The 14,145-nt window shown below is 38.1% G+C and overlaps 1 protein-coding gene across 1 annotated transcript in view; it reads right to left on the reverse strand.

Moving 5' to 3' along the window:
* Nucleotides 1-713: 713 nt before the first annotated feature.
* The window catches only part of polrmt (polymerase (RNA) mitochondrial (DNA directed)), a 30,544-nt gene continuing 17,112 nt past the window's right edge, over nt 714-14,145 (reverse strand). Inside the window, exons 16-21 of the mRNA XM_079471578.1 lie at nt 9,734-9,786; nt 5,854-5,952; nt 5,185-5,257; nt 4,086-4,177; nt 3,829-3,902; nt 714-1,996 (exon numbers count right to left, since the gene is read on the reverse strand). Coding sequence (XP_079327704.1) covers nt 1,947-1,996; nt 3,829-3,902; nt 4,086-4,177; nt 5,185-5,257; nt 5,854-5,952; nt 9,734-9,786 — 441 coding nt within the window. The 3' untranslated portion in view covers nt 714-1,946. The remainder of the gene's footprint in view (nt 1,997-3,828; nt 3,903-4,085; nt 4,178-5,184; nt 5,258-5,853; nt 5,953-9,733; nt 9,787-14,145) is intronic.

Consider the following 14,145-nt stretch of genomic DNA (forward strand, 5'->3'; position numbering starts at 1 on the left):
ATGTTTCACAAAAATCAACTTAAGCCAAGTGTTACTTTTTTTTTGCCAAATTCTAATAACTGCAGCACAGAAATGACGTGATTTGTCCATGAGAAATGAATATTTGTCTCACTTCTACTTACCCACAACATTATTTCTGTGTTCCACAAAGAATGACAAAATTTGCAATAAATGAGGGCAAAACATCACGACGTGTGACATGAGAAACTTACGTTACAAAGTTTGACCAACTTGAGTAAAAAGCCATTATGGTGATGTTTAAAATAAATCCTTCAAATGTGTGGTTCGACACATATTTAAAGGGATACATTTGTCTCCTGGGTAAATTAAGTCATTCATCCTCATTCACTGCGTTTTTTTGTTCTCAGTTTCCCTAAACTGACAGGCTCTATCACAGACGCATTGCACTTTGGGGAAACAAGTACTATGAAAATGAACCCGACTCTGGGTTTTGTCTCAGCCAGCTCCGCTAAATCTGCCGCATGTAGCGTTCATCGGGAACAATAACGTTTTTCAACGGCCGCTTCAAGATGCACCTCTGAGTCAAATTATCCAAACATGGACAATCGGGAAAGCTTTGAAGCTTTACTTTTCAAGTTACATCTATAAATGTGATAAATCATACACAAATGCATCCACCGAAAGAATTGAAAATTTAATGTGCGTTTCAAACCTATTTTGCTGCTGACTGTTTAGCAATATGAGAAACATGACTGCCAAAACGCTTATTTTTTTACGAAACCCATTCTTTTGATGGTTAAAGAGTGCTTGACTTCTTAAGCGGTGTCTGGTGGATTTGAGCCAGCATAGAAATGATTAACGGCAGAGTTTCATCCAATCAGTTGATTTGAGAGCAACTTGTTTACTTTTTCGCTGTGAAATATGGGTTTTGGAGGGTTGATGCTGATGAGAACTTCACATGAAGAGTACAGAACACAATTTTGAAATTCTCATCTCTGTTACATTACGACTAAAACTTCTATATATCAGGCTGTCAATATTCAAGTCCTTATCTAATAAAAAATTATAAAAGTGACATATTCTTCCGTACATGTTTTACAACAAATGAAATATTTGTTTTTCTTTTAGACTTCATACATTTTGTGCTAAAGCAACCTTTATATGGAGACAGCCCACGATATGAACCAATGATTGTTGTCAACGCTTGTGTAATGACGTCTGTTAATCGGTTTTGGTTCATTTTGCCTATTTGAATAAGAAATTCCGGAAAAGAAAAACTAGAGCAAGAGTGAGTTGAGGCGATGTATTGGGTTTTGAAATTTCAATAGCAATTAACCTTTCGCAGTCCCGTCGTGCAAAAATATTGACTTTATTTCTCGACGATGCCATGTTTACACATTTTGATAAGCACTCATTCATAATACACCGCTCCTCTATACTGAATCTATCAAAAGGCCTTATTTACAAAACTCATTTAAGTGCTTAAAAGTCTTCGACATATAGTACGTCTTCAACAGTGTGTTAAACATGTATCGTGTTAGCATTCTGTTATCGTAAATGTTCTTGTGAATGTGTGAACAAGGGGTCAATCATATCCAAGTGGAAATGTCAGCGAGAACCTTTCAGATGGGTTGCCTTGAAATCGATGAGAGCCGGGATGGTTCGGCTACTAAGCCCAGCGTTAACCCTCGTAAGCGGATCACAGGCCTGCTGAGAGATCGTTCTTGCTTCGTACCGGCAAAGGACTCTCGCAGACACGCACCCACACGAGCGACTCCTGCTGTTTGCTCTTCTTCGCAGCTTAAGTGATGTCTTTAAGAGAATATGACAAGACAGACGGGCGCACACACGCATACATTTCGAAGATATCAACCAGTTCACGCACGCTCTCGGCGCAGCGAAAAGCAGCAATCGGTTTTGATGAGGTCTGTGAAGAGCCCTTGGCTTCCTGATGAAACCTGTCCATCAGCAGTACGATGCGCTCCTCAGCTGAAGAAATACACCGATTCTTTCACCTTCTTCAGATCGAAATCACCTGCGAGAGAGCAATTACATGATTACACAGACACTTAGACTTTTAGAAAAAATATTTGACACTTTAAACAGATGCCAAGTTAAGCGCTCATTATAAAGTCAACTGAAATTGCGGGGTGGCGGTCAGTTAATGGATTAAGGTGGTAAGAGACAGATGCCCAGCTTAAACCGTTATTACAACATGGTTTAATGTTTTTTTTGTGCGCTCTCATTCATGTGTGCTTTTTTTTAGCAACAATATTACTTGTTACTTCTATACATCATTTTGTACGACGTAAACAACACTGATCCAGAGGCAGTTCCTTTTTTCTGCTTTATAACACTACAAGTGTGTCCAGAAAAAGGTTTACGCAAAATGGGTACCACAGGGTCTCTGATATTTTACTGCAAAATCATGAAAAAAAATAAAACTAACTCGTTTTAACTTGTTTCTCAAAATTAGGTCAAATGTGCTTAAATGGGCGGAAAGTCACCATAAACAACAATGCAGCGTAATGAACATTTTCTTGCAAGACAATTTCTGTCAATGAATCTCTTTGCATGGCATAAATGGCAGGTTTATTACATGGCTCTCTGGAATACTTGATTCTGATTGGTCAGTCGTGCTAAATAGCACTAATACATCGGTCTTATAACAATCCCTCAGACAATATATTTATTACATTTAGTAAAGCATGTATTCTATATTTATTCTATAGAGGATTTTATCGCACGCACTCGCCTAATATAACTTTATAGTTCATTAATATGAATAAAAATTCACATTTTATTGTATAATAACTGTATTAAATAAACAATTCATAGAATTCGATTGAATGTCATTTTTATTAAATAAACAATTTGTTGAATTTGATTGTATGTTCTTTTTATTATATAAACAATTTGTTGAATGGGTGGTGTAACTGTCGCTTTTAAGTTTAGCCAAATAACGTTTCTTTCACCGGTGGTAACCCAAAATAATACTGGCTAGACGCACTTTTAACTTGCTAGATAATCATTTAATTGTTATTTGCAGATACTGGAAGTAAAGTTTGGGCCACAATACGTTTGTTTATGTTGTTGCTTTAAAGCCGTCTCTATATTTTACAGAGGTTTTATTTCTATATGGTTTTCCTGTTATGTCTACTGTATGATTTAATATGCATTTGCTGAAAAGCTGCTTCGCAACAATGTAGAATTGTGATAGGCTGTTTCAGCAATGACTGACCGTCTCATGAATGGAATTGTGGGTGGTTTTAATGCGCGTTCACCAAGGCACAAGATGTAACCTTGTTCTGAAGAAAACAGGCTGTCCCCTGAGAGAGCCAATTTCATTAGTGTTAATAAGATGGGATCCTGGAAAAACACTGAGTGACTGACTTCTCTGGGTTTCTTCAACAACACGCCTGAATCTAATAGCTCCTCCTGACTCAGCTGTAATTATCACGACCAAAATCGAAGAAATACATCGACGCGCTCAGTTACACAGTGAATAAATCTTGCTGACATTAAATGCTCTTGACCCTTGAACACTGACGTTTATTCCCTATAGAAATTGTATTTACTTTTTCAGCCTCTGCTGATTCAACACGTGACAGATGTTTCCGATTTCGCCGGCTAATGTATGTTGTCCTGTGCGTTTCCTCCCGGGCTACGTTACGTAACTGGATTAACCAGTTGACAGAATTAATTGTCATCAGTTTAATGAGATCTATCTCGCTGATGAACACACATTTAAAGCACATGTGCGGGGTTGCAGGAAGACGAATCGTTACGCAAGAGCCCGAAGCCGCCGAGCTGTCAATCACAGGGGGTCGAGCCGCTGAGGATGTGATGGGTAATGTGTTAACTCACCCGTCTGAGGAACCTTGGCTAAGAGATTAACCATCTTCCAGTATTCTTGAAACTTCTTTGGCTTGGATACATCGCTGTGGGATTAGAAATAAAGAGGTTTAAGTAACATCATCTTCATTTTTCTTTCAAATATTGTAGTAGGGTTTTACACGGTTCGTAAAATAAATGCATTTATGGAACAAAATGTATTGACAAAATGTATATGAATTTGTTTTCTAATGTAATTCGACAGTTAAAGAAGCAGATGTGGGACTTACGGAGGTTTGCTGCAATACTTCTTCACAAGAAACATGGACAACTCGTTCAAAATGGGTTCACTATGCAGAGCCACGAACTGCTCACGACACACCTGAGGATGGATGACAAAGGGCACTCCGTCAATCATTATGACCACTTATTGGCCGACTTGAATACTATCTTCCCCTCGCCTCTCCTCTCAGATTTTGGGCTCTCATTATTTTCAAACGGTCGCATTTTAAAAACAGTCTTTTGAGCGTCAGGGGTTGAAAGGGATGGGACAAGATAAAAGTAAAAGAGCAAACGGCTGAATATGGTTTGGGATATAGATACTGTAAAGTTTGTACTGTACGTTTTTGTAAGTAGCAAATTTTATTAAATGATGGTTAACATCCAGTGAGCAGCTTATGGTCAATGTCAACATGAAACGGGTTCGCTGGATTTGACACTAATATAACAGTAATAAATACTAATAATAAACTGTAATTGTGTTTAAATGTGTACTAATGTCACATAAACGATTGTTATTTGTTCTTTATCATTGATAATATTTATTTTTCATTTACTGTAACTTCTATTAATATTAAAATTTCATTTTTAAAACGTTACTGTCTTTCTGAAACCTGGCATGTCCAAATTAGCTGTTTTTCAGGAAACAAACAAAGGGTGACTGAAAATAATGGTTTATGGCAAAAAAGTAAAATCAAGAAATATGGAGATAAGGATAGCAGCGAAAAGCAGTATTACGTATGTATTAAGATTGTTTTTTGTATTTAATTTCTGCGAATATATGCATCACCCGTTTGTTATAATAATCTGAGATTTTTTATTAAAATCTAAATAAAGGGGCTTTGCAAATACAAAACGTATACATATTTAAAAAAAGCCTCATCTGTTTGATGGCAACTCTCCAAAAACTGCTTCAGCTGAGAGGATCAGAGGTTTGGCCATTCAATACCGAAATAACCCGACAGGGTTAGTTTTTGAACATATGCTGAATTTAGCATGCTAACATCTGGAAGTTAAGCTTAAGTGGTTAACCTCAAACCGTACACCCATTCCTGCTGAAAGAATATGCATTAAACTCATCCTGCAGTAAACGCTGTGATCCTTACACACCTTGTTCATAATGTCCACAGTTAAAGCATGGGTCCAGTAACAGTCATGGACAGATACAAATGTGAGACCGGCCCTGCAACACAAAAGAGTAAATATTACATAACTTATTATGAAGAATACCTTTCAACGTTTTAAAGAAGAGGATTAAATAAATGGTGCACCACAAGATTTGCAAAAGAGAGCAAAGATCAAAGCTATCTTAATGTAATTTACTAAAGACATTAATAAAATATTAAAACATTTAAAATTAAATAAAATACAATAAACAACTTCTAGAGCAGTATAAAAATAAACAATAAAATGTCAACATTACAAAACAAAATTGCTAAATTTAAAACAAAAATTTACATTAAATCTAAAAAAATGTAAAAAGCCAAATGAAAATGTTAATAAAACTACAACACATAACTTACAGAGCAGTACACAAAATAATAACCTAAAAGCTACAAATATAAAATCTTATTCAAAATTAAAATCAAAACTACAAACAAAACGATAGTAACTCTGGCTCAGAGATGGACCTCAGATATTCAAATCCTTCTCTCTTGCCTGCCACAAACAAACAATCAGATTTGGGAAGATATGAGATTAAAACATCAAATTTAGCTGAGAATTGACCTTTAATCGATTCCTAATGAATGATGTGTAATGTAAGAGTTGGCTCATCACCTGTAACAATGCAGTGAAGTCAGCATCATGTGAGTGGAGTCCAGCGAGTGGATGAAATTAGGAGGGAAGGCGTTTTTCTGCTTCATGCTGTCTGGTTTCCTAAATAAGGCACAAGAAAAAAAAGGAAAAGTCTGGGTAAGAAGGAAAGACTCATTTTCCCTCAATCGTACATGCATACTTGGATAATTGGGGCCCCGCTTTCACAATCTCCTCACCGAGTCATACCCACACCTGTAGAGCCGGAAGACATACATCACTGAACAGGTGGGCAGTATAATTATCGTTCGAGTTAGACACTTAGACACATGTGAACGCCAAGCACCTGCTAGACCGGCTGAGAGTAACGTGTGCGCTTATACCGGCTCAAGATATTACATTACCCTTATATCAGACGCTCCAGGTATATATTAATGTGTGTCGCTACAACTAATAAAAACAGTGATTCCCAAAGCGCTGGGAGCTATTCAAATGTTATAAACAGCAAATGTTTATGCATATAAATGCAAATATTGGGGATTACAGTGAAAATCAAAGTCTGACGCGTTACTGTAGATGTTGACAATATTAATGTAAGCTTGAAGTCCTTCAGCTGCTGATAGAGTACAGAGAGAAAAAGCACATTATGGCATTGTGGGTGGTCCACACCAGTTCTTCACTCCTAAAGAAGTTGAGATGAATGGACAGGGCTTTGGATACGCCGGGACAAACCCAGGGGTCATGTCTGCTCCCCGGTGAGTTGTGTTGTATGTCAACAGCTGGGCTCGTGCGCAAGAGGAACCGGTGAATGAAACAGCACCGTGAATTAGGCCAAGGGTGTTTTCTAACCTATTTGGTGTGCGAGTTATCAAAGAAAACACAGTGTTACCATTTAGTGGGGTTGAAAGACTGGTATCAAAATATGCAACAGCCATTCATTAAGGCTAACATATTCGTACTAAAATGAATGAAAAGAACATTTTGATTTCATGGGGACTTTAACACGATAACAATAATTACTGTCAATAACTGTACACTGCGACACATCAAGAGTGAAGCGGATTGAACACTCAGACGTAAGGCTGTCAAACAATTATCGCATCCAGAATAAAAGCGCGTTTACATAATACATGTCTGTGTACTGTGCATATACATTTTGTTTTTATAAAAACATACACATAGATGCATGTTTTTAAGAAAAATATAAAGTCAATAAATGTTTACGTACAATTTAAATGACGTGCAAATATTTCCTATGTGCTATAAATATAAAAACAATCATGCAAATACACAGACATACAGTGTATTGTGTAAACAAACTTTTATTCTGGATGTGATTAATCGCGATGAATCGTTCAACAGCCCTACTCAGAAGGCGCCCGTACAGTATAGCAGCAATGTGCATTTGTTCATAGCACATTATGGTATGTACTGAATGTACCAAGATAGAATCTACAGTATATCGGCTAACATCTGAAGATGGCATCAGGTCACGGCCACGAGAGAGGCGCTACGCTAACACCCTCTTAATTTCATCGTTTATTCAGGTCTTCACGTTAATAAGGGCCTATTCAAACCTCTAATAACAGCCCTTGAGGGACATCCGAGTCCTTGAGTACACGGTTTGTGGTTTATGTCATGCATGGGTAGTGTGCAATCTACCTGTAACTGTCCTCAGAAAACCTCTATTATATCAGCATGAGGGTTTAATATTTCTTTCAACACCTATACGCATATCTAACATCTGAAAGCTGCATATGCCGTAATGAAGTACTACAGGAGAGCTTTGACAGGGCTTCACCGAAACCTGTCGCCCGGTTTTGAGTGGAACCGGATGGCGGTGTCTGTTCTCGGCGGAGACACCGGTGGCTTTCTGCTATTTCTCAAAGCCTGCGAGAGACGTACGATTGCAGGGGCGGCTGTCGGTCTAGCTGAGAGTGATTCTGGAGAGCGAGGCAGCCTGGGGAGGACGGTGACGGGGATCCCTTTCAACACCCGAGGTTCTGCTAATACGATTCCTGTCTCAACCCAGTTCTGCTGTGGTTGTCTATCAGAGGCAGCGATAGGGAAGTACAAGTGCACAAAACTGAGGGCCGTTGTAAGTGGTTTTAATCGTGTCCTCGCAGCTTCTGGTGGAAGGTGAACCAGATAGATGGCATCTGAAGCTGTCAGAGGAGGCATAAGAGATATTTCTTAAGTGTAGAGGAGTATGCTTGGTTAAAGCTAAAAACGAAGCGGGTGTATTAAATAGTATGGATTGAGCATTTGTTGTTTGGATGGAAGAACAGAAAAGTTTGTTTGATAAAAGATGATGTTGTTTATAACTTGTTTATGCATGACATTTCCTGAGATTTTTCTTTCCTAATATAATCTTCGTCTCCGAATGCAAACACGTGTCTGCAGATGACAAAACCACTGCTTATGTGAGATCATTGTCCATTCCGTGTAGCCCTCCATTCAATAAATGACACCGACAACGTGCCGCAGTGACATTTCAACACGAAATGCCACTCGTCTCATCTGAGGGTCTTTCTGCTTGTGTCATAGTCTCCAGGGTCTCCATACATAATAAATGCTGGCCGGCCACGGATGGCACCAGAACAGAGTGATCCTGCTACTCACCAGTTTGCTATTTAGACACATTTAAAACCAGTCAAGCTGTGTGAATACTGCACAGAATGGAACTTAACTTCAGTGCCGATGTGGGATCAGTTTTGTTTTAACTGGGGCTGTCAATAGATAAAAATGTAATCACGATTAATCACAACCTTTTCGTACGATTAACTGCGATTAATCGCACACGTATAGTGAAATTAAATGTACACTATTTATTTTGCTAATCCAACCCATGATAAGAAGTGTCTAACAGGGTAGAAATAGACAGAAATATACTTTACAATTTTTCCTGCTAAATACATGAAATACAGAAGAATCCTTATTAAAGCTACAAAATCTAATTGAAATCCTCTTTTCTTTTGTTCTTTGATTAACATTAGTGAGAGGAGTCATTTAAGGTCTAATGCGCTTCCTATTTTCACTACTCTTTGCCTTCATTTAAGACATTATTTCACTCGTTGAAGGCTAGACGAAATGTGCTTTCTGGCATAATCTTGTGTTTTGTTCATCAAGCACGAAAGTTAATACTTAATACTTAGCCCATGTGCCCAGAGCTTTCCCTATCCAATCTTTATCGTCCCTTTTCACAGCATCACCTCAAGAAATATATGGACACACACGAAACCCTTAAACCAACTCAAAACGATGTGGTATAAACCACGAATCAGTGTGTGACGCTTGGAGCATTCGCATAAACTTTGCGCATTTGGGTGATGACAACATGGTTTCAAAAAATAAACGGATGGGCTGTACACACGAAAATGCAAAGGTGGCGTTTTCAGATTTATCCACTCTGGAACCCGGGTTTCAAATATAGCGATTTCCGGCTCCCAAAATGCTGGATCAGTGTAGACGAAACGTCGATACGATACAAAATATTTACATGAACAGCTAAACGTGTCTCGAGTGGATGGCCTCTTAGAGCAAACAATATAAAAAAGTGATGATTTTTAATCAAGATTCGGAAAACAAATTGGTTCAAAGGTACTTTTTTAAAGTGAGACAAGAATTTATAAGTTGACCTGTCGAGCACCATTTCACTAGAAGTGTCAATATGACATCATTGACTTCAAATGTTAACAACCTATGTAACCTGCAATGTTATATTTCAAACAGAGATAGCGACAGAGAGGCAAGTGTTACAAATGGCGGCTATGAGAAAATAAATCCTCATGTCCTCTGCTATGAAGGTAAAAACACTATTAATAGGAGTGCATGGAAATGTGGTTAGGGGTCAGAGATCAGGGACGTATCAATGCAGGGGTCACAGTTTTATGGAGACACTTACTCATTGGCGTCATGGCCGATGTGGATATTCAGATTCTGCATGCTGCTCTTGAGCTGCGAAAAACAAAGAGAGACTTTGAGCATCCCATGTGGAAGTGGCTACGACACAAAGCAAACAATTATTACATTTTTCATATTGCAAGAAGTCAAACTCTAAGATTGTTGACCTGCTAATTTTTTTTAACTCCATATAAAAGTCTATTAAAACATTTATAAGAAGAGATAGAAGAGATGAAATCTATATTATCTCGATTTTACAAAGCCTGTACGCAACCTGCCTCTTTGACCTCAAGTATGAACCGACACATACGAATATTACAATCAATAGTCTTTCTAAACGCGCCAGAGTGACCTTCAAGTTTTAATATCGATCTTCCCCAAAGACATCTGACAGAAATTTGAGTAGGACACTCCCAATCAGAATGCGAACAAGAGAGATGTTCCCATATACCCACACAAGTATACTATTCACACAGTCAGAGTAGCTCAACCTTAGCGAAGGTTGCAATCCATCACGTAGATGCAAAGACACGATACACCTGAGTGAGCGACTGCTCACAGTATAGGACCCGTCAGAGACATGGGAGCTTTACTCATTCTTGAATATTTCTCTCAGGGTCATTGTGACCTAAATGCATCATAACCGGGTTTGGCTCTATAAATGGGTCACTAAAAAAGATTCCAAAAACCTCTGGGTTAACGTGCACAGTGTGGGGTGAAGGGTGAAACCAGATGGGGCCATTTAATGAAAAAAGATTTATGAGTCTAATAAAGCTCATTAACAGAAGCAACAAAATCCACAGAAGATATCAGGCAGGTTCAAGAAAAAGATTTGAACTCCGTAGCAACACATTTGATAGAACCCATAATAATTGTTGACTACTGAAGGTTAGTGGGATAGCTCAGTCAAAAATAATAATAATTTCATCATTTACTAACCCTCATGTTATTTGGAAACTGTTTGACTTTCTTCTGCTCAACACAAAATGTTTCCAAGAACGTTGGTGACCAAACAACACTGACCCAATTGACTACTATTGTATGGAAACAAAACCACAAAGACATTTGATAAAATATCTCCATTTGTGTTGCTCAGATGAAAGGGTCACATGTTTCGAACAACATGAGGGTGAATGAGGGATGAAAGATTTTTATTTCTGTATGATCTATTCCTTTAAATCAAATCATTAAACGCCATCCTTTCATTAGCGGAAAACACAGTCTAATATGTAAATTATAATAGGACGGTATTATGCAGCATAAATAACAATTTGCAATGAATGTGTCAAAGTGATACAAATATTAACTCTGTAAAGCAGTCATAGCTATGCTTTATAGTAAACAAAGCAAATGTATTGGCCGAACGACATCAAAGACTGCAACTGTTTGTGTTATACACTGATCTGTTGCTTTGTGTTGCTCGGAGTAACTCAGAACGAAGGGAAGCGAGACCAAAGCAAGCCGTCTTGTCCTGCTGGCGTGACGCCCGGGCAGTGATGAAGGGATTCCTATCTGAAATGTAATAATTCCTGGTTTGGACAGCTGTCTGTGCGCACACATGCTCTTGATCAGCACACACTTTGGAGAAGCGGGACGGTATCTTCCTCACTTATTCTGTAGTGCTCTTTAATCCTGACCAGATTCGTGTCAACCCTGATGTCGTTCAAAACATGTACGTTTTTCTACTATGCAACACAAAATAAGATATGGTTTTGTGGCAAGTCAATGGGCACCAACATTCTTTAAAATATATTTTTGTGTGTTCTGCAGAAGAAAGTCAGTCATACAGGATTGGAATGACATAAGGGTGAAATATGGGTAGAATAAATGGACACCTGGATAACAAAGCCCCATCAAAACAAAAATTACAGCAATGAAACCGCTGTAACAAAGTTCCAAGCCTAGCATGAAGTTTTTCAACCTTTCCACAAAAACAACAGCACGTTTTGCTAAAAGATAAATTAAAATGGATGATTCATCATCCACTGCTGTAAAGGCCAAAACCCTGATCTTCTCGATATAAAAACATCTTGCCTTGCATCATCAAGCACCCAGCTCTTGATCTACCTTTCAGACCAAGCAAAACTTCAGCTTTAGCCAATTAGCAGGATGTGGAAGTTGAAAGGTAACATTCTGGATCATAAGAGCATTAGCAGTAAACATCAGCACGGCTCTATATATCCTTTAGGGATCAAACTGTAAACAGGGACTACAACAGATCCCACCCACATAACATTTCACACATGCTCTTTTCAAGGGCACCTCAAGCGTTTGGCCACCAAAGCACAGGAGACATGCGATTCCCTGTGGCTTTCTACCCCGCTGTCTTCCTCACAATATTAACAGACTCTACTTGATGTATGGCTTGTGAAAGAAACATTTCAGCCTCCAAAAGTGACCTCTAAAGTGATTAGCAGCAAACAATCACATTAGTTAGCTTAAGCGATGCATATCCACAGTCTGATTCCCTCCCAAGTGCCATTTCTTTCCCTCTATCTACAGACACAGGGCCGCACAGGGACAGAATAAATACCGCCGATTTCACCCCGGCTTATTTGTTGACTTTGTTATGACGGTGTCACGCTCCCATTTCCACGGCATCTAATTAATACACCATTTCCCATTCAAAGAAAGATCAAGGGTGGGTTGGAAGAGATGAAATCACAGAGACGTGACCTCGGTTGAAGAGTCACATTGCCACGGCGTGATAAAACGCCGGATTTATTAAGTTTGAAGTAGGAGGTTGAGATTAATAGTTATTTGGATTTTGTTCTGTATTGCACACACAGAACGTTTGAAAGGTAATGAGGGTTTACGTGACTTTGACATTGAATCCGAGTATCTTGTGAGGTTGTATTGCAAAAATAGATAGAAAGCACCTCTTTGTTAGAAAAGAGACTTACTGGACTTTTCTTGAAAACCTTCAAATTTAATAGGAAGCAGTAAAATGTCAACTATAAATGGCATTTACCATCTATTTTCCCCTCTGTTATGCTAGAGGGCCCGTGCTGAAACACCACTAGCACACTATAGTTAAACTTAAGTGGCCCTGGTGACATCACTGGGTATCGACAACTGGGGCGGAGCACATTTTCCACAAAAGCACATTTAAGAATTTTTGATGAAATTAAATCAAATTTTTGTTTGCAAGTTAAAAATTCCCGCTTAAGAAAATGCTGAATATGACCAGGGTTATTATAATACACCAAAATTAAAACTATTAAAACATTTCTGATAATTGAATTCAAATAAACATTAGCTTATTGAATATCTGTTGTCAAAGTAAAAAAGCTTGACGTTTAAATTGTTATTAACAATTATGAAATGATGTTATGTTAACTAAATGATTAACTGGAAACTAAACAAACCTAAAAGCACATAACAAAATTAAAACTAAATAAAAATTTAAAAACAAAAAAAAATTAACTAAAATAAAAACTGATTAAAAAGATATCAAAATCTATAAAAAAAATTAAATAAAAGCTAACAAATAAATATACAGTAAATGTTTATTAAAAAATAGACAAAAGCTAATTCAAAATGCTAATAAAATATATCTAAATACAAAACTTTGATAACTTTGGATTTAACACACAATTTCAATTTCATTTGAAGTTAATAGAAAATAATAGATTCATAACCCACAGCTAATAAAACAACATCAGACTTTCTTGGCTTTGCTTAATGCTCCTCACACCTGAGATTGCTTCAGCACATCATGTCAAACAGCTTCACACCCACATGGACCAAAATCCTCATGAACTACTTGCCCAATATGAGAAACACCCAAAACCTAACCTGACAGTCCACTACGTGTCCCGGAAGACATAAATACCCAACGAAACCAAAATTGTAATACGAAGATATTAACAGATAGCGTTTGAATAAAAAGGGTTTATAAACCCATCCTTTACCCAACACCATTAAGGGTCATTAAGATCCATCATGCAGTTCATCTGTGTAGGGGTGTTGCAGCTAACAGGTGGAGTTAGAGCTGGGGCTCGCTGGTGATTAATAGGGGTCTTAATGGTGCTACATTAATCTCGTCAGTGTGACATTTACAGGAGAACCGCAAACCCCTGGTGTGGCCGCCTGGAGAGGGTTGTCTCAATCGCTGGGCAGAATAAATATAGTCTAGCTGCACCAAGGTTGATGCTCTAAATGGTGATGTACATTATTGACCTCTGACCTTGACCCATCCGCTGCTATTGAGGATAAAGGGCCTTTAGAACTCAAAAGAACCATGTCACGCGGCACACATTTTCCGATAAGCAGCTGTTTTCATGCTAAATTTAGCAAGCGGACCATTACAATTAGAAGCTAATGATAATTAAGCTGAAAAATAAGCGCTGAGCATTAATTACATGGTCTTCAAACAGCCTGTGGCTTGATGTTTTGTACCAGAAATGCCAT

The sequence above is a fragment of the Barbatula barbatula genome (genome assembly GCF_947034865.1).
Source record: "Barbatula barbatula genome assembly, chromosome: 13".
In the NCBI taxonomy this organism is placed as follows: Eukaryota; Metazoa; Chordata; class Actinopteri; order Cypriniformes; family Nemacheilidae; genus Barbatula; species Barbatula barbatula.